Source organism: Ciconia boyciana, chromosome 11, assembly GCF_034638445.1.
Source record: "Ciconia boyciana chromosome 11, ASM3463844v1, whole genome shotgun sequence".
Lineage (NCBI taxonomy): Eukaryota > Metazoa > Chordata > Aves > Ciconiiformes > Ciconiidae > Ciconia > Ciconia boyciana.
In genome coordinates, this window is record NC_132944.1 from 2,790,351 (window position 1) to 2,815,222 (window position 24,872).

The window sequence follows — 24,872 nt, forward strand, 5'->3', positions numbered from 1 at the left end:
GAAAAAGGAAGTGTAATTTTAGTTTGTGGAGTTCAAATATGCTTTTAATATACCTTTGTAAAATTAGTATTACTATTTAAAAGGAAGAATAAATAACATTTATGGACTGGCACCAATGGAGCTTTACATAAAATTCAGTACTTTTCTCTTCTGTTAACAACATACACACCATTCATTATTTGTAATTTTGGGGGTATTTTCTAACGCATACTTTTCAGCATTAGTTCCTGAACTGGCAGTTTGGTTATTTGTTATTTATTATCATTTACAGTAAGCTGTAAACCAAAACCCAGACATTTTGTTTTGGTTTGCTGACTCCTTGGCACATACTTAATCTGGATAATAACTTATAATAAATAGCACACTTTACTAAACACTGCAAAAAATTTTCAGGACATTCATGAAGAACTAACTGTTCTCCAAGACTGCATTTTGCACTCAAATATTAGATCTCATAAATAGAAGCATACAGATGAAAAGTTATATGGAAATTTGTACTTTCCTATTGTTTAAAGAAATCTAAAAACTACACGGATTTTTTTCTGCAGTACAATATAATTGTCCTTTTACTTTGCTACTTGCCCATGTTCAGTAAGCATTTGTAGATTGGGGGAAAAAAGTGAGCACTTTCACAGAATGTCAAGGAATCTGGTATCCTTGTGAACATACTATGGTGAGTGTTAGAAATTCACAGCAGTTACCAGGGAGCAGAAGGCATGATCGGAGGAAAAATACAGGGACTTGCAAGCACAGCTCTGTAGTGGGGGGTGGGGGAGAACATATTCTGAATATACGCTACAAGCTGCTTCTTCCAGAGAAACCTGGGTGCTCTTAAAAGGCTTTTTATGATTTTTTGGAGGTTGAACTCATGGCAAATAGCCTCTTTGCACTTGGAAAGGCTTGCAGTAGCTTGGGATCAGGACTAACGTGGGTACTCAGCTTTGAGTTGGATTTAATAATATCATAATATCAATTTTATAATATAGAAAACTTCATCTCCGACTTAGGGCATTTCAAGCTTGCCTAAATTAGCAGCAACACTGCTGGAGTACCACGACAAGTCTTTTTGATGACAAGACCAAGAATGCCATTTCCATGGCGTACAGCACTCAACCTGTGAGCCCCTCACTGCAAGTGACCTAACAAAAAAGGAGGAGCATCAGTCCTTTGTCCCTGCGGAAAAGGGAATTCCGTTCATTTGTCCAAAACATAATTTGTGTGTTGGCATAAAGCGGCCCACTAAGTTATTCTCTCATTTTACATCCTGACCACTAAAATATATCCAAAGAAATACGGAACGCAAACAGTTATTTAGACTGTAAATTCTTCGGGGCACAAAGCAGTATTTTACATGTACGCTGTGTCTAGTGCAATGGGGCAGCGTTCACACTCGCATTGTCTCACACACATGCCTTGGCCTTAGACAAATAAAAAATAGAAACAACCCCAGTTCTAGACAGGCAACAATGAATACTGACCTATAGCTTTAATAAAGCCCTTCAAGACAAAACGTAGGATTTCTGGAATTTGAAAACATTCCGAAAAAAGCTCTTCAAATCCAATCTCAGAAAACTATTACTCATATAAAATCAAACATTTCTATGCAGTGCTACAAGCTGTGTAAAATGAGAACTCTGAATGGCAAGATTTTCTCAATTCCTAGAAGCGTTGCAAAATGGTGGTGTAAATCCTCATGGAAAATACTGAAGGAACAGTTTGTTTACGAAAGGAAAAAAGAGTTTTCATCCTGCCCTAGATGAGCAGCTTGGAGCTTGCCAAGGCAAACACAAATGTCCAGCTCGCCAGTCAGGGTCAAGGATGTGGAAAATAAATAAAAAACCCAAAATCTTTAAATAGAGTTTATGGTATGATTCAAGCTGGCAAAAAGCAAGAAATCCAAAGTTCAGACTGATAGCCCGTCTTTGTCGAGCCCACTCTAACTTTTGAAAACAAAGCCCATAGATTGCAACCCCCCCAAACAGACCTCTCTGTCAAAGCAGCACAATAAATACTTTTAAAAACACACGACGAGGTGATTCAAAGGCAAAAGTGAAAGGAGCCAACCGACAGCCCTAAAAAAAGTCTTCCTTATCTCCTAAACAGATATACCGGGAGCGTAGCCAGCTTCTCGGCTCTGTGCTTTCCCATCATCTGTTCTGATCTGAACAGGGTGAGCAGGCAAGTACACTCTCCTTCTTGTTTGGTTGGTTTTTACAGAGGAAGGCTGGTAAGGGTGCCAGTTACATTAGTAATTTTGTGATACGAAAATACTTCCATCCAGGAACTGGCTCGCTGTTCCATAATTCCTGCAAAGCTCGGAGAGCCTTTTTGCTTTACACGTCTCACGTGCAATGCTTGCGTTACTCTAACACCCCATACAATACAACCAGCAGCTCCCACGGCACCGTCATTTCTTTTTCTTGAAACTGAAGGGAAGAAACCAGTTCCCCGTATTTGGCCTTAACAGTCGAGGACAGGCAACCCATAGAGGGCCTCAAGTAACTTGAAGACTAACAGTGCAAGCACATCGCGCAGCCAGCAGCAGCGCCTACTAGGTAATTTAAGAAATACAGTATTGCTAACAGGAGGATGAAAGGGAAGCGAAGAGAATGACAATTAAATTTTCTCCTATCGAAAGCACACCTCTTTTCTAGGCCTTTTTAAGCATAAAAATATTTGCAAAAAGACTGAAACTGAGGTTCAGAGGTATTTAACCTCTATGCAAACATCCTGGATTGAGGAGAATTGTTTTTACACGTTTGGAAAGTATACTATTATTTTACTTCCAGAAGAACAGACAGTTTACGCTTCATCTAACTACCAGAGCAGTCACAACAGCAGCACTGTGTGTTGCATCTTACTAAGGTTTATAAAGAACAAAGTAGTAGCACCTTAATAAATGACCCGCAGAGGGGAGCGGAAAACATGAAACAAAAGGGGAAAATTCAATACAAAAGTTAACAATTGCATGTTAACCTAAAGAAAACAAGCTACACGATACTGTGCAAAATAAGGTGTGTTAATTGTCAATACTGATAGCTAAATTATAATACATCATAGGCTCTTAGTTAATAGCAGTACACCTTTTCATGAAAAGGCATTTCAAATACATAGACTATGACTACGCAAACTTTGGTTATTACTTGAATGGAACTTTTAAGAGCAGAAAGCATAAAATATAGAAAGCCACGAAAGACAATGTCTAAAATGACTGTCATGCCAGGAATCTGATATCTAAACCAAGCTGTGAATTTGGGGTTTGTTTTCACTTCTCTTCTGTCCTGCAGCACACCTGGGTGAGTCAAACCTAAACGCAGCTACAGGCAACGACACGAGAAGTCATAAAATAGGAAGATAATAAAGCAGCTGTCAAAACCAACCCGGTTTGTACAAATCTGGACAGATTATCTAATGCACCTGTTTCTTCAAATATGTGCTTTTATATTCAAACTGCTTTGTAGAGGTTCTTAAATTTCAGATGCAAATTATGTCTAGTCAGGATAAAAGAATTCCCGCGCTTGTTTTCTTGAAATGACAAGTATTATTTTCTGACATAATAGGAAGAATGGGAAAAAACCCCCCGTGTATTAACTGAACTGTTCCCAAGTTCCCAGTGACTGATTTTACACAGTTCCAGATTGCATGTTCAATAACTGCTGCTGAACAGAGAGTTTTGCATTTCCTTCATACAACAATAACACCTGGTACCTGAAATGCAACTTCCACGACAACGGTTCCACAATTGGTGCTCACCTACTGAATCAGGTAGGGGCTTTGCATCTTAGACTTAACATGTAATTCAAATAGATAACTACTGTTTATCTTATAAATAAACTTGCAAGAATATAAATGTGCCCTTAGGGGATTCTTAGAAGTTTTTCGCCAGCATGGATCTAGCAGGATTTGCCACAAAAACGGCTACCTCATTAAGAGAGACAAAACAAACAAACAAACAACCCCCACAAATACTATTTTCTACACACAACTGAGACAAATTTACATACACATGTACCAAAACACTCTGCTTAGAAAAACCTGGAATAGTTTTATTATGCAAACCACAGTGTCTACTATTTTATAAATGCTCCAAATACAGTGAAGAGTAAGTAAAGAGTAAAATTCTACAGGCAGAGGCAAGGGCTGAAAATTAGACATTACATATATTAAGCAGCACAGCTGAGTATCACATGAGAACATACAGCTTCCCAGATCAAATCAGGCTTATCATAGCTTAGTCTTTGATTTAGAAATGAACGCTTACTCAGGAAATCTAAACAAATGAAAAAAAGAATACATTCAAGCATATGTTTAGATTTGAAGCAACTAAATTATTTTATAGCTATAAAATGTAAGCTTTTTGATAGATAATAGGTTAAACGTGTTTTTGTTCCATGCTCTACCAGAGAGACAATACATTAGAACTTCTGGCAGCCTAAATCACTTCACAAAATCTGTGTGGTTGTGTGTCTAAATATACTTGTACTAGAAATGAACCAGACGCAGCAGGCTGCATGAACACTCCTTGTGTGACCTGTTCAGTATTCTTGGTCCACTGGCTGTATCTTTCAGGAATGGCAACAGAAACGAAATTGCAACTTGAAATTCATTAAACGCCTGCAAGTCCTAACATGCAACTTTTTCAGACTTCATGGTATAGACTGAGGGATAATTATAAAGTTCAGCACCCTCCTTTCATCTTGGATGCTTGACGCACAGTAAGCGCTACGCTTCATCTTACTGAAACCGAAAACACTTCAAGCATTTTGCATATTCAACAATTCCTTCCCATCCCCCTTTCCCACAGGAAAAAAAGCCGTAAACGAACAACCAACACGAACAGTATTCTACACTAACGTGAGCACTTAGCTTTGTTCAGAATGTATATCTAGATACATGTCAGAGCCTGCATAGTGCACTCTACGGTAACGTATTTTCTTTGCTCTCTAAGAAACCAGGGTAATGCACTCAAACAAGGATCCACCCTTGCTCCCAGTGGCAAGAGCTTATCCTACAACAATCGCAGTGGCTCCCCCACAACGACTGTTCATCCCGTCCACACCTAACCGTTCTACAACAGACTTCTATTTCTGCAGCAAGATATAGCTAATTCTTTTCAGAAGTGGCTGCTAACTTTCTGTAATTAAACTATAGCTAAAATCAGTTTTGGCTATAATCTGAAGAATTCACTACAGACTATCAGATACTTCTTTTTTCAGCTGACACAGAAATTACGAACTTAAACACACACAAAAATAAATTAACCTTAACAAAAAAAAAAAAAATCAAAGCCAAGGATTATAAAAACTGCATTTCTTTCTTCAAGCTGCTTTATTTAAATAGCAGGTGGAGAAAATTGTGGATAATTTTTCCAGATCCCTGTACACAATGGTCCTACCCTAGCTAGCTGACACAGCTGAGAAATTCCTGGCATCCCTAGTACCTACACAAGTTATTTTTTTCTGTCTCTGCCTTCACAGCCTTTCCTATCTGAATGGTTTACTATCTTGCAAGAAAATTCAAGTCCACCAACTTTGTACTTTTCTTCAATGATGGTGTCCCCGACTGATGCTTGTTTTCCCTTTATAGCCCTTCCAAAATTCTGTATTTTTAGCCCATGACCACAGCTTAAAATCTAGGTCAAGGTCATGAGGCATTCTCATTTTGATCTCAACCAACAGCAACCATTATTCTTCGAGCTCCTCTTGCATGAAATTCTCTTGAATATATATATATATATATATATATATATAATACCTCTCATGAGTGGCCTCACTTTTCATACAAACTGCAAACATTACCCCTCTCAAAATCACCCGACTGACTTCCATCTTGCCAGCTGCAGTATGTTTAAGATTCCTGCCATCACCTTTCAGGATATCTCTTCTTTTTTCCTCTGCTGCTCTCCATTCTATCAAGCTACAGGTGTCTTGAATTTGATTTTTCTGTCCCTTTTCTGTTTACTCAATTTTTGTATCCTTTTTATCCAGCACCTACTGTTCTAGGAGCTTGGGACAGAGGGATCACAGCCTTTTTCTGAAAATGTCCTCTTCCAAGATGGGCTTTATACTTGGTTTGACCTACCTACATTTGAGCTACTACTGCAACAGTTAGCCAATGCAGAAATTCAGCAAGCTCCTTAGCACATGGGCTTAGTTGGCTCATACACTTGAAACCAGAGCATTTTCTAAATATCTTGTAGAACTGGTATCTGAAGATTCCAAATACTTTGAAATATATATTTAAGAAATAAACAGAAAAAGGCAAGTAAACAGTACAGAAAGTATTTGTTTACAGTGTAAACTCTTAGCTAGAAAGCCTTTTTAACATCCCCTAATAAACGTTCCAAACATATAAAAATAGTAGCACTGGACAGTAATTAGTCCCTTTTGTTTTTATAGCAGTTTTCCTAGGTATTAATCAGATTATTATATGAAAACATTCATAAAAAGGATTGTTTTTTACATTACTAACAGTTAATGAAACAATACAATAAAAGAAACAAAAAAAATGCATGCTGGGGTTCTTTGGTATAAGACTGCCTCAGACACATTTCCTTCCGTTGTTTCTTGTTTTATGAGGAAAAAAAACAAAGCAGAGAAGCAAGCAAATACAGAACCAATTTCTCTTCCCCTCTAAAAGTGCTTTGGAGCTGAAAAGGCCATTTTTCAGGGCATAGCACTTGAGTTGTTGGAATGACGTATACCTAAGAGGATAATTTCTACTATTAAGATAGTTTCTACTATTATTTTCTTTTCCTTAGGCTCTTAAAAACTGAAAACAAACAAGTGTGAAAACAAACAACCACCCCCCCACCAAGCAGGTTTCATGATTGCCATTATCCTGTTTTGTGTGGGATTTTAAACTTCATTTTACCACCACTAAAAGGCAACTATCCAAACAAAATGTATGTTTGAATGAAGCCACATTAATGTAAACACTGTCATAGTAATGATTAGATCTGATATAAACCCTTTGACTGAAATGAAAAAGAAAACATTATAGTATATAAAAGTATGCATTCAAATTTTTCTATCATCTTCCTCCTTTGATGTGCCCAGACTTTACATTAAAAATAAAAATCCATTACATTTCTAAATCCTGCAAAAAATTCACAACGTAGATGTAAACACACACTTACTTTCAAGGGTTTCACAGGAAATCTAGATCACACACATAAGTGGATCTCTCAGAAAAATTAACACCATTTATACATCTGAGTCTATGCCATTCCAACTACACAGACTTTATTTGCTTGGCTGTAAATTAATAGCTTGTCATGTTCCACTACATCTTTTTAATTCACAGGCGATGCATAACTGCTATCTAAGACCTGTAAATTAGCTTTCAGGTCATACAGAATCAAACATTTGATAGTTACTGATCAAAAAGAGCAGCAGTTTAACTACACAAGCTATTCAACTGAATTTCAGAAACAAACAATTCAGAAACAATAAAAGAGATCATAAAACATGATTGTTAAGGTACAGTCAGCGTTCTAATACAGGGTCACAGAATCACAGACTGAGCTCGACTGGAGGATAACTCTGGAAATCATTTTGTCCATTCCTTCACTCAAAGCAGGACCAACTAGATCAGGTTGCTCAGGGCCTTGTCCAGCTGAGTTTTAAATATTTCTGAGATTTCACAGCGTCTCTAAGAATCCTGCTCCAGTGTTTTACTTTAGCTCCAAACATAAGATTAAATCATTTCTTGAAACAAGGATCATCTTTGTCAAATCAGCCCATACCCATCACGTATCCACAAATATGCCCTCTATCGTTACCACCCTCCCAATGCTTCTTTATAGCACCTGCGCATGGCTGACAGAGCAACACCTTCTTGATAGGAAGAGAAGACTCATCTACTTCCAATCTTTTCAACAGCTTAAAGATGCTAAGCTATAAAGGTACAGTTCTATTCACCTAATAAACCAGATAACCCTTATATTCAGAAGAAATTCAGACCATAACTAGAAGGCTGGTCAGACAGGGGGCACGTTCCTGGATGCGCGTTCTGACAGCCTGCGTGAAGAACCAATCGTCTCACCACTCTTCATGGAGAGAGACGTTTGGGGTGGAAGAAGGAACTAAGATCGGTATCTGCAAACCATGTCATATCACGAAGGGAGACCCTTCAGAGTTATGAAGACCCTTCAGAACTGGAAAAAAATCTCTCTTATTTTCAAAAAAACTCCCAACTTCTACAAGTAAAAAAAAGTCCACAGAAATCCTTGAAGTTGTATTGACTGATTAAAGTGCATAGACCATTTTCAGATGAGACAGAGAATCCCATAACAATAAAAGTATTATTGGAAGGTCACCTAACTCAGATATGAGTCACGTTTCAACCCTACGCCTAAGGTATTTTCTTGTTTAATCAACCATACTCCATCTCCACAAGTGTAGCTGGCAAAGACAAACAAAATATGTATTATTCTAAATAATTCTGAAATCAATAATATGGATTCTTTTTAGCTCAATTCCCATTATCAGAAAATATTTGGCAGAAAAAACTGACACAGATTTCCCACATGCAGTTATGTCATCTTACATGCGCATTTTGTACAGATCTTTAGTACAAACATATTTCCTCTAGTGCACTGCATATAACACGTAACTAACAGAAAACTTGAAAAGCAATCAAAATATTAATTCATTACAATTTTGATTTATCCAGTGACCTCACTGATCTCATAATTGCTTCCATGGAGATACATGTGGTGTATACACAACATTTCTATCTTGTGGAGGAGGCATCAAGAAGTTATGGAAAATGTTCTCCTCTTATGCAGAAAGAATGCTCTTCATATAGTTAGAAACTAAAATAATTTCTGAAGACACCAGCTGAAACTAAATGAGTAAAGGAAGATGGTTTCCAATATTAAATGCATAAATGATACTGCAATAATCAGATTCATTTCACGTTATACAGTTCAAAACCTTCGAGCAGATAAATGCATTTGTATTAAAATCTTGCATGCCAGTTTCCCGCATTATGATTATTAAAAGCCTACATGTCACTCTTCCCATTATCTTTATCAAATAGGATAAAAATAAATATTACACAGAAAATTGCAAGCGTTGGTATATAAGCAGTACTAGTAAAATATTTAGATATTAAAGGTAGAGATGCTCTAGAAATACAACAGGCAGATCAGGTTTATGGTTTAGTTCTACTAAACCCCTATTGTTTCAAATGGACAGAAAATTAACATGAAAAGCACGAGGTGCATCGGCAATAGCGGACCTCTACAAGCACATTGCCTCACTCTTAAAGTATTTGCTATGCCCATACATTACACATTTTCTAAATAATAGAGGCAGCCTCAAGTTCACTTAAAAATCTAGGTAGTGACTCAGGAAACGGTTCTGAAACTACATGCCCAACCCAGATTCAGCTGAAAACTTGTACAAGTGTCAGATTTATTTTTATGGTAACACTTCCATTAGTATGGAAACAACCGAACAAACAAGAATTTTGATGATACTGTGCAGAGGTTTTGTGTTAGGAGGGTCTTGCATGACTCTTAGGATTCTGTAACCCTTTTCAAAATCGCTTTCGATTTTCTGACCGCATAATTTCAACATCTGTTGGACGAACAGATCGTCTGCAAATACTTGTATGTCTCCTAGCTATCAACTCCCCTTATTTAATTCTCTCATTTTCCCTTTCTTTACCTGTCCTGCTAGACATGCTTTAACAAAGTGGAAACCCACTTGCTCTCCTGTTGGTCTTTTTCATTCCCCGAATGCAGTAAGAAAACAATGTTTTAACAAGCTCCTGACGGTAGGCGAACCTTATTTCAGCCTGATGGCACAAAACTGTTGGAAGATGGCATGACCATGCCACGGGATTCGTTTCTTTGAGTGCACCAAATTGGACACCGATTCAAAATCAAACCCACTCTGTTGCACTTCATTATTTGTAACCCAGTGCCCTGAAAAAGAGGAGAAAAACACAGCCCCTCCAGTGTAATCTATCTGGTACCAAACAATCTTTGTATGACATGTCTATTTAGTCTAGTCAAGCTTAGCAAAGCACTCTTACAGCGTTTCTATAGGATCGTAGTAAGATGAAGCACGCAGCGTGCCACGCTATGGAGCTCTGTAACGCAGAGTACATTGCAGCTGTGCTACAGCAAAGGCTTCCAATTGCTTACAAGCCAAGCAGCTTGTTTTGGCTCAGAATGCTCTTCCCCCCCCCCATATGGGATTACTTTGATCTTTTTGCCTACTTTATGACTGCAATTACACTGAGTTTATGGGATCAACAGGGACCGCAGAAAGAACATGTTAATCCAACTGTGAACGACAGAGTGAGAAGCTACTTTGAAAAGTTTGATTGCAGGGCAGCAAATATAGTTAGCATGTTTTCAAAATGGGAATGTAAACCAAGGCTGTTAAATTAATTTTCCATAAAATTCATCTTAAAACAAGCAACAGATCTCCTGCACTATGAAAAGATACTTTAGTCCTTTGTGGCACTAAATTTACATTATCTTAAATATCCCTTTTTTTTCACTTCACCACTTCCTCCTCCCCCCAAAGAACGAACTGGAATATATTTATGAGGTTGTTCTGCATAATTTTGAACAATCAAGTGTTTTAATTCAAACATAAAATTGTAAAATACGGCAAGGCCTACAGGGATATATCCTCTCACGCTGTGATTCCCGGCAGGTTGCACGAGCCAAGCGATGTCAGGCTACAATAGCATTCAACTGAGACATATCCCCAGAGCAACGAACTGCAGCAGAAAGCAGCGCTGCCATTTCAGCGGGCTGTGCTTTTCCTTTTGTGCCAAGAGGAGCAGGCTCAAGCAGCAATTTGACAATATGCTGTGAATGACACCTTTGCGGACAATATTCACAACTGAGGTCGTACTCATTTATAAACATTTAAGATCATACTACACTTCAAAAAATGGTTTTCTTTTCAGTAGTGAGTAAAATGATTCATTTTACTCAGTTTATAAAGCTCTTCAATTCCTTACAGAACTGATAATAAACAGAAATCAAAAGGAACAGGCAGTTATAGATATCGCATAGGGGAAAACTGAAGACTTGATATAAACCAAAACACAAAATGTACTCTATAAATAATCGAAACATTAAGCTATTGTTTGCAACTCCTCTTTTTAAACTGAAAACAAAAATCTGAGGAGCACTCTTATAACGTTAATTTAAATGTTTGGGTCTAAATTTGAGAAACATAAGATCGTCTTGAATAACTACAATGTGGGTCTCAGGCAGGCAAATGATTTTATCCAACATAAACACTTTACAAGAACTATGTTGATCATCTCTCTACTTTGGCAACGTGTGACCCTGCTCCCTAAATATGGATCTTGTCTTGTGTAAACTGGTCTACTTTTGCTTCACAGTGCTCACTAACAAGCTGCATTCCGGATTGCAACTCCGTGTATAATCATCTCATTCTTATCCGTTCTGACTTAACACTTAACAAACTTTTCTTAACCTTTTTTTGGCTCGATGGAATATTCCTACAAAATGCCAGTGCTGCGTTCACCTATTGTGTAACGGAGAAGACTTAAAAACCAAACCAAAACAAAACAAGCTCCCTGCCCCCCCGCATTAATACGAAGTCTGGTTTGCCCGGGAGTGCTATTCTTCCAAAGCATCCTCACTGAGAGCTCAGAAAAGTGATACCATTTTGTATTTTCTGTAAAGCTGACCACATCTCTTGGATTAACCTTTTGAACGCCTGCTACTTTATCACAAAATTCATTTAAAAGCTCGTATGTAATTCTAATATTTCTCTTCTAGTGTGATAAACAAATGAATTACAATTCTATTGAAACCGTTCTTTCTCCTCGTAACAGTATAAAAAAATTCTTTTGTAACCAAGAACTGAGGGTTTGATTTCCTCTGCATCAGAGATGGATGTTCTTCCCCATTTTGTTTTTTATTATGGGTAACAGGAAATATTTCTAAGGAGCTAAATTGGAATTAGAGTCATATCATACCCAGGTTGTGGTCTAAGACACTAGAAAAATAACAACATTAGAGACAAGGAGTTTCAAATGACATAAATGAAGTCTGGTTTCTTCACAACTGTAAGCGGGGAAGTATTAGCTGAGCACCAGTCATTTCTGCCTTTGAAATCCTCTCCTTTTTTCTCCTCTCAGTAATTCAAACCATCCTGGATATTAGAGTCTGCCTTCCTTTGAGCTACGCATCAAGACAATTTTAAACCATATCATAAACTTTTTTAACATTGTCCTATTTGTCCAGAGGTCCTTGTTAAAGCTCACATCACCTTATGCCTTAAATTCCCCCAATTTTCTCATTGTTCTGAGAGTTATGCTGATTGCATCAATCCCATTCAAAGCACAGATTTATCACCTAGGTCTGTTATTCCAACTACAAATCTGTTTGTGTCGGTGTGTGTGCTGGCAATACATTCTCCCACATCTCACAAACTCCTTGTCTTTCACGGTACATTATTTCACTGTATAGCCCCAGCCAGCTCCTCTCTTAAGTTACAGACAACATGTCATTCTGCCATTAAGGAAAGCTTCCATTGTCCACTCTAGATGAGTGGACGTGAGTGGCTTTCTCCTACACTGACCTATCCACAGGGGCTAAATTCTCAACCAAAACTGTACGATAACAAGTTGATAAGTTGTTCTTCCATATTCCTCAAAACTAAATTAATTGCATTCAGGAATCAAAGAAACAAGTGATGGGCTACAATAAAATTTTGCTGGTGAAGGAGAATTTGTGAGTATGGCTTCAAACTACTAAAGACAGCAATTTCATTTGGGGGGGAATTAAAACAGCATATTAAAATCAGGAACTATTCTCTCCATTTCCCCTCTGCACGACATTTAATGTAATGATCCACGGTCTAGTTTCATTATTTCCTTCGTCTTCAAAGTCATGAGCTGTTTCTTCCACTGATAAGACTATGTAGTCAACAAAACTTGGCACAGCTAACCTTTATAAATTATTCCAGATATACACAGCTATAAGTGAGAGAATAAGCTTGTTTAGAATTGTGTTTTTTATAAATCAGTGCTCTATCAGTGCCCTCTTCAGATAAGGCAAGCTTTGAAGAAATAGGAAGTCAGTGACTCCCTAGTCACATATATTTCACCTAAATGAATGGTTTTCTTTAAAAAAGCAATTCCTTCTTTCTCTAAGATAGAATATCGATTCAATAACTCCCTTTAGTTACTGTATCCAACAGTAAAATGCAGAAGAAAACCCTTTATGAAAATATATTTTTAAAATTTGTTTTGCTCAACTTTAATTTAAAATAGCTTTTAGCATTGAAAATAAAAGTTTACCAAGAAATTCAGGGAGTAAACAGCATATAAAGTTCACCAAGTTAGATACTTCTGTAACTCCTTAGTAAAGTACCTCCTTCTCTGTTCCAGCAAATAATCAACCATGGAATCAGATAACAGACTCCTTGGAGGAGCACGTACAGAAAGAAGAAAAGGCAATGGGCACAAGCTGCAACAACAGAAATTCTGTCTGGACATAAGGAAAAATTGTCAAGTGACGGTGGTTAAGCACTGGGACAAGCTGCCCACAGATTCAGCCCTGCACGGAGGAGGAGGCTGGACGTGATGGCCTCCAGAGCTCCCTTCCAGTCTCACTCTTCTATGATTCTGGAATATATTGAATAACTGGTAGTTAGGTGGTAATAATAATGTTGGTACAACTTAAATTATGTTACTCAGATGACTTAGTTATATTCGGCATGAACAATTAAATCCTCGAACGGGTTTAGCATCTTAACTGAATCTTATTTACTTTAAAGGCTTATTTGTTGCTGGGGTAGGGGGGATTGCCAAGGGAAAGAGGGGATGGCATTTCTTTTTCATGTGCTGCTCAGCGTGCACCATGGTGAAGTTCCGTTTCCAGCTAAAAAACCTAGGTAGCAACGTTTTAACCAAATACTGTCTAGTTATTTCAATGCAGAACAAATAATCTATACTTATTACAAATACATGATTTATAATTATTCTTTTGAAAGTCATGGAACTGTTTTCTAGTTCAAAAGGTTTCTGAAAGACTAAATGATTAGCTACTAGCTGATGTAGTCATTTCCTGCTACTCTGATATCTAAATATTGCTGCTCTGGGTGACTTTGGTGATGTAAGGGAGTAGCTGCTCATGGAAACTTTTGTATTCCTTTGTCTTTGTAGTAATACGACTCAATTAAAATTTCAACAACGAAAAAAGTTCCATAACGTTAACCAACAATACTGAGGGATTAAAACAACCCCAACCCATTAACAATCATATCTCAGGCTTGGATCTGTATGCTTCATTTTCTGTGGTGGTTTCTTTGAAGATCGTTCAATACTTTAAACTCACTAGCTTCAGAAAATTTCTCTAATTACCAAATAGACATGAGACAGATATGAGTGTAGGAAGCCTAAAGGAAACAGGTCTGCCTTGGAGAAAAGACCGTATGTATCCGGTTTGTCAGCCTACCTCAGCAGAAAAATGACTCTTCAGCCGTTCTCAGGACAGCAGCTTTCTCCCACTGGAAGCCACACCTTCAGAGACGGCAGATAGTCCAGTCACACACCTACGACAACTTATCACGCGGCCAATGCCCACAGTGATCACCCTGTTCAGCATGATAAACCTAATCTTACTTCTCTCAGAGCTTGTATGAGTGATTGCCCTGTTCCTTGTCTTGTTTAATTCAACAGCACAAAGTTCCCCCTGACATCAGTTACACAGCATCAGTCCTCAGTTCCATTTGCATCCTGTGGATATCACTTGAGAGCCTCCACATTAAAGCAAAATTCTGAGCAGAGATTCTCAGATTCTTTCTGAGTCATGATGACAGGAAAACTGTTGTGGTCATGAATAAACATCACTGGGTTTTCTTACTTTGTTTTCGTATAAAGCAAGGTTTGCTTTTTTGGCTACGTAAGTACTGCTTCCAGGGAATTCGAAAAACTAGAAAAATCCGAAGACTGGAAGTGTTTTTATTGGTGTAAAGAATAAGGTGTTCCTTGAAAAGTTAAAGTTCTTGAGTAAACCCTAAAATGAAGAGAACGTGAACAGCTAAAATATTTTTGCACAAATTGAAAAACTCCTCTACCAGTTGGGAACAAGCTGGAACTTGCATAGGGCCCTGCACACACTGGCAAACATCTTAATTGTTCAGAGCAGACAAAGTCTGTTTAGTCATGTCTGCTGAAGTGGGAAAGATATTACAACACATCTGTGCAGTCTGTTTCCACATAGGTCAATCAGTTCTTGAAGCTTGTTTTTAAACCACGTTCCTCCAGCCAGAACACCACACATACGGACACCATTACACAGGTTGCCCATACACCTGGCTAAGAGACAAGGGATCTTTTAATAGAAGCACACAAACGAGCAATTAAAGAAACCATCTCTGCGTCCTAGTAGACATGCAGTGCCAACACACTTACACTAATGTCTGGGAGGGATTTTGTAAGAGTCTAAGTATGCCGCAGTGAAATTTCAAAACAAGCGCGTTCAAAGTTTCAGTGCCCACTGAGGATAGCAATTTAAAACACACAGGGAACCACAGCATGGCAAATAGAACAGGCAGCAGCTGAACCTGGTAGATGCATTAAATTGGTTTCTTCATTTACACAGGATGGGGTGGGTAACACAGGATTCTTTCTAAGATATTCTAGCAAGTTTTTTAATCCATGGTCCAAAACAGCCAAAAGCTATTCACCTACAGAACATGTTGCATGACACAAAAACACGTTTAGAAACAGCACTGAGGTGGATCTCATGTAAATCAACTACGCAAGGAGTAAGTGCAGTTTGGTGCTCAACAAACACCCCAACTTTGTTTTCCTGCTTTGGCAGCGGTACCTCAGTTTTCAACACATACCCTCTCTTTTACCTACATTGCATTACTGGAAGGAAAAGAGTTTCAAGATGCGTCTCTACGCTGATTATGAAATGATAAGTGAAGTGCCAGCTCTGCAGAGAGCAGCTTCATGATGACCTTTTCAATGTGGGTCAATCTTGCTCCACAAGACTGTGTTAAGGTCAAGACAACCAGCACAATATTACACAAACCCATATACAGATTAGCATACAAATCTTACTGTGTTTGGACCTCTCCGCCTCATCTAGGGTATGGTACGGCTCACAGAGCCCAGCGTATATTGATTCTGCTGTGTACAGAGAAGGGCCAGTGCGGAACCGTGAGGAAATGTTATATTTGTATGGAAATATATACTCTTCCCTTCAGCTTCATTTTGCACTCTGGAGAATCTTCAGCCTTACAGCTGAGAAAGACACAATATCAGGAGGCAGCTTAAGTATTTATATTTATTTTAACAAATTATTAATAAATAAACATTAAAATAAATAAAATAAACGGTTTAAGCTTATTTTAAATCCCAGCCCTTCAGAACAGAAAACTATGTCTAGGCCTCATGTGCCATTAAATAACTGAGCAGGATTTGGTTTTCACAAGGAGAAAAAGCTAAAAGATCAGGTTGAATAACAGGAATGATATATCTCCATTGATGTCTCCAAGCTGCAGTCAAGTTCTAATTTGGGCAATGATAACGTCAGCTTAGAAACAACTGCTGTTTGCTTTATTTAGAGCAGCCAATCAACACAGGATTTATCTCTAGGCTGGTACTTTTCCCACACCAAGGAAAAATGAAATTCATATGGAGACCAAGCACAAAGCTGGGCAAGCACATCACATTTAAAATTACAGCATTGCTGCTAACAAGAAGAAAGAAGTCAAAAACCAACAAATCATTCAAAAGGCAGAACGAGTTCCAAGTTATTCCAATTATAAAAGTTCATGCACAAAGATTAGAAGTACCATAAAAACTTATGGAAAATTATGCAGTGAGTCAAGGTTTATTAAAAGACAATGGGGAATGGGATAATTATTGCATTTTTTCATGCTTGTGAACTGGACTCAAAGAGCATTAGATTAGCAGGAGAGTGTAGCAGAGGTGATACAGTTATGTTCCTTGACTTCTACAGTACGGTATGCTTACATTGATAAAGGTAATCTTTGTTACTTTGAGAAAATGGTGGTGTCACCTTGATTTATAATCCATACTAAAAAAGCAAATTAGACGCATCTCAAGAAAGGGCAGCACCTAAACTGATGAAATCAAGCAGCAATGGTACTGAAGAATAAACATATTTAGGTTGTCTGATTACTAGTGACAGCTCTATGAAAAATGAGTTAAGGAGATTTAGATAAGAAAAATGAAAAAAGGAGATTTATTAGAAGTGTTTCATAGAAACTGAGATGAAAAAGGTATTAACTGGGGTTCTAATATCACTACGGATTGGAAGCATTCTGCAATAAAAGAAAGGTGTCAGAAAGCTGATAGCAGTGGTGATGAGAGTTCAAAAGAAGATAGATATAAAGTAAAACGATTTTTAAGACAAGCTGAAAGTTAGGTCGCAAGATGCATGGATGGGTAGACGTCAACAAGCTTACGGTGACTGACAACATAAAGGACAAAGAAGGGCAAGAATAAAAAAATTCCTTAAGACAAAACATAGGTAAAACACTGGACAAAGCAGACAAGGTAAAACACTGGACAAGGCACAAGGACAGTGCCATATGGGACTTAATAAAAAAGAAAACCTTGGACATGAAAAGATAGCAGTGCCACACAAAGATACTCCCTGATAGAAAGTAGGCTTCAGCATTGATGTTACTTTTGCCTGAAGAATTAGGTTTTTCTTTGGAAGTGTTCAAACAATGATCCAGCCCAACTTCTTACAGAAATATGGAATAAAATTATTTTTGACGTTTAAGAACCAGATTAAACAATATAGGCGTCTCCTGACAGATCTGACCATAACAAATCATTTTTGTTTTTTAAGGATTGATGACAATGAGCTAGTTACCATCAAACAGTGTGGACCTCAGCTGACCAAGTATGGACAGACCAACAGTTGTCATCGTGATAAATAACTGCTTCAGAGCTGGCTACTGAAGTCATACTCCCAAGGGCTGTACAATGGGAATTCCCGCCTCCTTCTGAACCTAGTCCTTGAAAATTGCTTTGTCTGTTTTGGCCCTAGGCTGCATATTAGAAACGATAAAAGTAGTTCTTTCATACTCAAAGCAAGACAGTTCGATTGCCAGTGTCAACATGACAGAGTGCTCATGGCTATAGGAGCGGGGGGAGGGAGCAAAAATGGAGGGGGGCCATGAGAGAAAGCTCTGTAGTTAACACTAGGCAAGTAGGAACAGAATTTTGCTCTCCAGTGGAAGCCCAGACTTATCTCACCATATTTTTTACCTTCTATATGTTGACTAGACTCAGAATTGTTGGCCTGGCAGTAATTACAAATCAAATTCATTATAATTATTCTTACAACATAAAGATGAAGAAATATCCCTGGAAACACTTCTATGTCTTTGATATACATTCAATGCTTATTTAATCAGTGTTTCCTTTTTTCAGAAACAGTGAAAAGAAACAAGCAACAAGGAAATAAAGTAAGATAATTTCTTCAGACAAAACCAAAATGCTATGCTTTATGCTGACCTACACATATAAGGTAAGGAGATTTTTTTTCTCCCACAAAGAGTGAACAAATGTTCAGTTTCAGCAGTAGAATACTGGGTTTTTGACAGCATATAAATTTGAATTCAGGACAGACAGACATACAACCCCAACAGACTGTAGTGGCTTATCACAGTACCTAAGAATATCCAAATTATGCCCAAATAAGACTTTTCAAATACAATAATTAATATCATGACCAAGATGCACATAAGTGTTCACAAAGAGTGAGAATCAAAAGTCTAAATAGCAACTTACTTCATCTTGAAATTATTCCACTACCTAAGAAGAAATATTTATAATTGGAGACATTATAGGACCTGTAGAGACTGTGTTTCAGGAATTTGCAAAATTCAAAAGGAGTTCACAACACTGCAATGTCAATTTGAATTTTTAAATGTTTTGACTCATGCTGTCATTAATTTTTTATTAACAGAAAATGCTCTAATGAGTAGAGTCAAAATATCCTCAAGAAAAATCGAGGTAACATTCAGTTTAAAATTATATACCTTATATTTACATGATATGCGTACACCTATGGAACACCGCAAAAATTTTCTGTCACAGTACAAAGCCTGAAACAAGACTGCGAATGCAAAACCAGTAATTTAGCGTGATGATCCCTTTAAGATACGACATAGCATGCAGTAATCTTAAATTCGATTTTAGTTTATGTACAGTAAGCTTTCACATACTTTATTTAGAAACTGTTATTTGGCAATTTCTATTATTTTATTCCCTAGTGCTTCTCCTTTTTTGGACATCTGTGTCTTCACACATTTTGCCCCAAGGCAAATCAGCTGTCTTCACAGCTGAATGAAATTCTCTTCGCTGGCTCAAAGGAAAACTTTTTTGGTTTAACTAGAAAGAAGCCAGCCATCAAAAAGCAGAAATCCTTACCTATCATCTGGGTCTTCAGATGCTAAGAACATTCTCCCCACAAATATCTGTATACTCTGACTTTGGAATGAAAGAAAACAAGCTTGTCTACCACACGTTTTTAAGTCTGTCTGAACGATCTTTCCTAAAATTAGGCCTTCTCCTAATAGTTTTCAATTAACCGTACCGAGGTTTCTGAAAAAAACAGGCATGTTCTTACACCCTGACTGTCACTTACGACAGTGAGATGTTACCATCTGTTAGCTGAGACGCAGTAGCCAGCTCCGAGCGCAGCCTTCATTTGTACCTCGTAACGTCAAATGCAGGCTCAGCTTCATGTTACACGTTGCTGCAGATATTGGACTGGCTTCAAAAGACACTGTCCTACTCCCCTCTCCTGCACTACATCTAGCAATCAAATAACTACACATGAACTGTCAGCAGAAAGTAAAACCATTAAAATTGGCATTCCTTGTAACTATTTTTCTTCAGTGCTCATCGGTATGAAATAACCATGTTATAGTAGCACTCCAGGACTCCTGTCATGATGTCATCGTTTGCTAAGACATGTTCAAGCTAATCAGAAATCTGTTTCTGGAGTTCCCGCTGTAGTCTAAGGCCTGCGGACTGCCTATGGATGGAATCGGTGTACCTCGTCAGGCCTCGCTGTTGCTACCAGCGCTCCTTTTGGCTACCCATCTTCCTGCAAACAGAATATTCTGGCCTACTTATTGATACATCACTACATTCAAAGTATTTTGGGTAGAGTATCAACCAATAAAGTTGGCTGGTCAACTATCTGCGATTTTCTCTTCAAGCCGTGATTCTTAAATGGATAATTTCTTACAGATACCACATATTAGCTGAGTTGTGAACAGCAACATGAAGAAGCAAAAATAACGATCTTCTAAATCAGCGCAACTAAAAAAACCTGGTGCATGGCTTGGAATTATGCAGGAAAATTACGTTTAAACTAGAAAATTATAAATGGGTATAGCTGCCATCATTGATTCAGAAGAGAAAGCGAGACACAGGAAGGGATAAGAGATGCAGAGAATTTGGGAGGAAGAAGTTAATAGAGAGCTATATTTAGGCAGGGTTTTTTAATCTCAAATTTTCCAGAAAATTTATTACAGCCAATAGTCTTAAGACAAATGAAAGGCACTCAAAGCTGTCTGGAATATGATAAGCGTCCAGTTACCAACACCAAACCAGTTTTCATAAAATCATCCGTCTCCTTCCATCAAATCAAACCATCTCTCAGCTCACATTCCTCATTTAGGCCTGACCACTTAATTCTCTCCAATCATCTGATAAATTTAAACTCCGGCTGTAGCCTGGGTGAGATGTAGGCTTTGGCAGAGAAATCAGCCTAACAAGCTCTCTGCTTGCTCACTCTTGCCTACTGGTGCAGATTATCATACTTTTAGTGATGGCCAATATAACTGTTCATGAATTTGCCCTGCGAAATAACTTAGGAAAGTGTCCTACCTTTGAAGAACAAAAACCAAGCAGAATCTAAAACCAGTTCCTAACAGAAAAAAGGGGAAATGGGAATGACTGGATGACAGTGGGGCCAAGGAGAAACTCTACTATTCAATCAGCCTCACAGCAAGTGATTCAGCTTCAGCCAGCCTCAATTTTGCAGCTTTTCCTTTGCATGTAAATGTTGTATGTCAAAAGATTCTCTTGCTTTTCCAACTATGTCAGTATGTCTAATACAAGATATTATCTTCTCTACAAACCTTGCTGAGCTTATTCCTTAGGCTGCCACAGCTGTATCACCACTAGCTAACTGTTCCACATCACAAACGCGAGACTGAGAATCACCATAACGATTTAGATAGATAGATGTAATCGATAATTCGGACAACTGGAACACTGAAAGACGTTTGCTTGTTAAGTGCAAGCTGCTAGTAGATGATGGCTTAACAACATGTCTAATGAGAGACAGCATCTTTAACATTAGGCTGCCTTCCCCGAGCAAACTAATACATGCCTTCGGTGCTGATTCGAATGAAGAAAACTCACTTACCCAATTGCCACTTCCCTTCAGGTACTTGTTTCTGTCTTTCAAACAAACTATCATGCGTGACCCTCCTGTTTATGAGATAAAATCAGAATGTGTCTTTTGGTGACTAAGATCTTAATTCTGCTCTCTTTGAAGTCAATTGGAATTTTGGCATTTATTTAAACGATGAAGGATCAGATCCCGAAGTGTTTGTGCAGCAGTTTTGGAAGAATGCCAGTCTTAATAAAATCAATTAGAACACATTTTAAAGACATGGCCAATCAAAATATTTATTTTCGGACTCATAGACTCATCTCAATATTTGGCATATCTTTTCAGCTGAAATGCACAATGATGCTGCTTGGCAGAGGTAATACAGCGCTGCAACATGTTCTACAGATTTCATTATACAATATTCTTGTTAATGCAAGCATTTGAATCAGAAGCTTGTAAAGACTTAGCAGTACTGAAATACTATTCACATTTTCTTTCTCATCTTCACTAATGGAATAATGTCTTTGATAAATCTGGGACATCAAGATCTTAATCCTGCTCTTGGAAGAAGTTCATGAACTTACCAAGGTTTTCCCCTTGAGAAAAGAATCCTTTTCAAGATAAGCTATAATATTTATTTTTCAGAAATGAATTCTATTGCTTCAATGAAAAACAAGGAGACAAAAAAAAAATTGTTGAGGGTATTATTATCACTACTGTCTGAAAGTACTAAGGAATAATTACTGTGGAAAATAAGACTTCTTTCCACTGTTGCTTGTTATCACCACGTTCTTATATTTTCAGTACACAAGATACTATGATAACCTGCTATTTTCAAAGTTTTTTAGAATCACAGATAGAATTAGAAGTTGAGGTATAAGGATATCTGAAGGCTTCCAGGAAGAAGAGAAAAGGCAGCAACCATTTCTTACATATACACAATCTGATGCATTCGCAGAGTGCATAGGTGAAGAGATCAACTGAAAGCAGAACCCTAGCGCAACCATTTCACAGTTCTTAGAAGTCTTGCATGAACACGTTTTTAAAAGAATAATAAAAGTCCAGCATTCCTTGTAATCTTGTTTATATCTTGCTGGATTATTTACATGTAGGAATTCTCCAGAATTTCAATTTCTACAGTCTTTTGAAAGCTCAAAGTATTCTATAAATGTCTGTTTCCACATCTTCCTGTCTCCATTACAGGCACAAAGACCAGCACATATTCTCTACTCTTAACATTTAATTAATCTGCTTTCCATTATGACAAGGATTTTTATTTGAGAACTAACCAAAACTAGTTTTTTACTTAAAATGAAAAATTAAAAACAAGTTGTCAGAGGTGTAAACTGCTCTGGGGGAAAAAATAAAAAAAAAAAGACTTCCCATCTGTAAATTGATGGTTAGTAAGAAATCAGTGAATAATATTCAACATTCTGAAAAGCTGCAGGGATAGGTCTGTTAATAAGGAATTGCTAACTTAAAACAACAACTGTGTGCTTAGCCCATCCAAGAATACTTAGTGTTAACAGCCAGTCACACAGCAAGAAGAACCAAATATTCTATGTTGAGATATCAGCAACATAGGTATGTTAAAATCTATATATAATTTTTAAATGTATTTGTAAATGTGTCCACTTCTAACAATGCTATATATATATATATGAATATTTTAATTGGTTTTAAAATTTGAATATATATTATAAAAAGTATAATGCAGGTTTTGTGGGGAGCAAAAGAACTTCTGGTTTTAATTACTGTATCACAATTAAATTACCTAATGTACATAAGATCTGCAAAGTCTTGGAAACAATAGTGGGTGGTGTTTCCTGGAATAGGGCGATATGTCTTATGACTGGGAAGGAACACACACCACCTCATTTTCATGTGAAGTCACACAGTTCAATCCACACAGTCAGGCAAGAATTAAGAACAGGAAACAGAGGGACTTCTTGTCAGGGTAACAATTCAGAGAATGGAAAAGTTAATTTAGTAGCCCCAGGCAAATAGTTAGAAGCAGCTGAAGTCAACTACAGTTGTTTCTTCAAAATAGTGTATCTATTGCTAGGTTAAGCAAGACCACAGAAAACATAAATAACTGATTTTAACACTGGTTTTAAGATTTACATATTTCAAGAGTACACGGCACAATACTGCAACACATTCTGAAAATTAGTTCAGAAAATTAAGAATCTGTCACCATTTTACTTGATTATAAAAAAGTTACAGTACTTAAATTAATGTATGCATACATACTGCATTTAGATACACAAACTGAGTGTCAAATACAAGTCTTCCAAATAAACTGAAAGCCATTTCATAGTGAAAAACTGTGTTTTTTTCGCAAAAAACTAATGTGCTAGGACACATTATGCATGCTTTTTTTACTGTTTTGTGTGTGATTTAAAAAACTACAGCTTAAACAAGTCTTGCATAGTTTACACCCATTTGTATTTTTTAAAGCTTCATTCCCAGTTAATCTAGAAAAAGTAATCTAATTCATATTCTATTTCCAGCAGGTGTAGCTAGACCCAATTTTCAATTATTCATGTTGTGGGACTCTGAAAGGGAAACTCAAAAATGTTCCCAAAGCATTCATAAATTAAGTGGATTGTTCAATGCTGCATAACATCATACTAAACTTTAAAATACTGCTGTACATTAACCACTTAGAGGATAAATGTAAATGGTCACACTTTCAATCAGTGCCCCAATTAGTACTGTCGATTCAAAAGTGCGCAGCTTGACATTTACTCTACAAGAGACAGTGCATTAGAACAGGCCACTTTCACAAAATAAAGCAGAAGTGTATATTATAAAATGCTGAAGTTTTTACTGTAGCTGTAGACATTAAATTATGAACTTTTTATCCCTTTCTCGACACAGCTAATATTTATTCGTTTTGAAGTACGTGACTTCTCTTGCACGTGATTTGTATGAAAAACAGGTTATGTAGATCACAACGGAGCTTGTGAAATTAATGCAACTACTGAGTTCACCGAAATTGCGACCCATTCCGTCAAGATACTCTCCTCAGTTTATCTTAAAGATCACAAAAGAAGAGTCAGTTTTCAAAGTGATCAAGGAAGGCTTGAACCATATTACTCTATATGTAAGTCAATAGCAAAACTTCCTCTGGCTTCATTGTAAGATTTTCAACTTGTTCAAAACTGGTTTTGTATGTTTATTACTAAACATGGTTTCAACATAGTTTAGACTTGTTCAAAACAGTTATAAGCTACACTGTGTCTAAGGACAGAAAGCAGCAACATGTGAACAAGTTGTCTAAATCCAACAATAAACAATTATTTTTAAGGCAGATTTTTGCAAAACCTAGGTTTATGGTAGATAATTATTAACTGACATAAAAATTGACGACCAGCATGAACAGAATGGTTATGGTCAGCTCTACTTCCCGAGATTTAGGTGCTGGGCAGTCCTACCGTGCCCA

General features: G+C 37.4%; 1 protein-coding gene across 11 annotated transcripts in view; it reads right to left on the minus strand.

The window, feature by feature from the left end:
* ATG7 (autophagy related 7) overlaps window positions 1–24,872 on the minus strand; it is a 158,192-nt gene that overhangs the window by 41,551 nt on the left and 91,769 nt on the right. The window contains exon 19 of one of the 11 annotated variants that reach the window (XM_072876194.1): window positions 21,482–21,519. The exons of the other annotated variants lie outside the window; for them this stretch is intronic. Within the exon in view, the coding sequence (XP_072732295.1) occupies window positions 21,505–21,519 (15 nt within the window). The 3' untranslated portion in view covers window positions 21,482–21,504. Of the gene's footprint in view, window positions 1–21,481; window positions 21,520–24,872 lie in introns of those variants that run through there. 11 annotated transcript variants of the gene reach the window in all.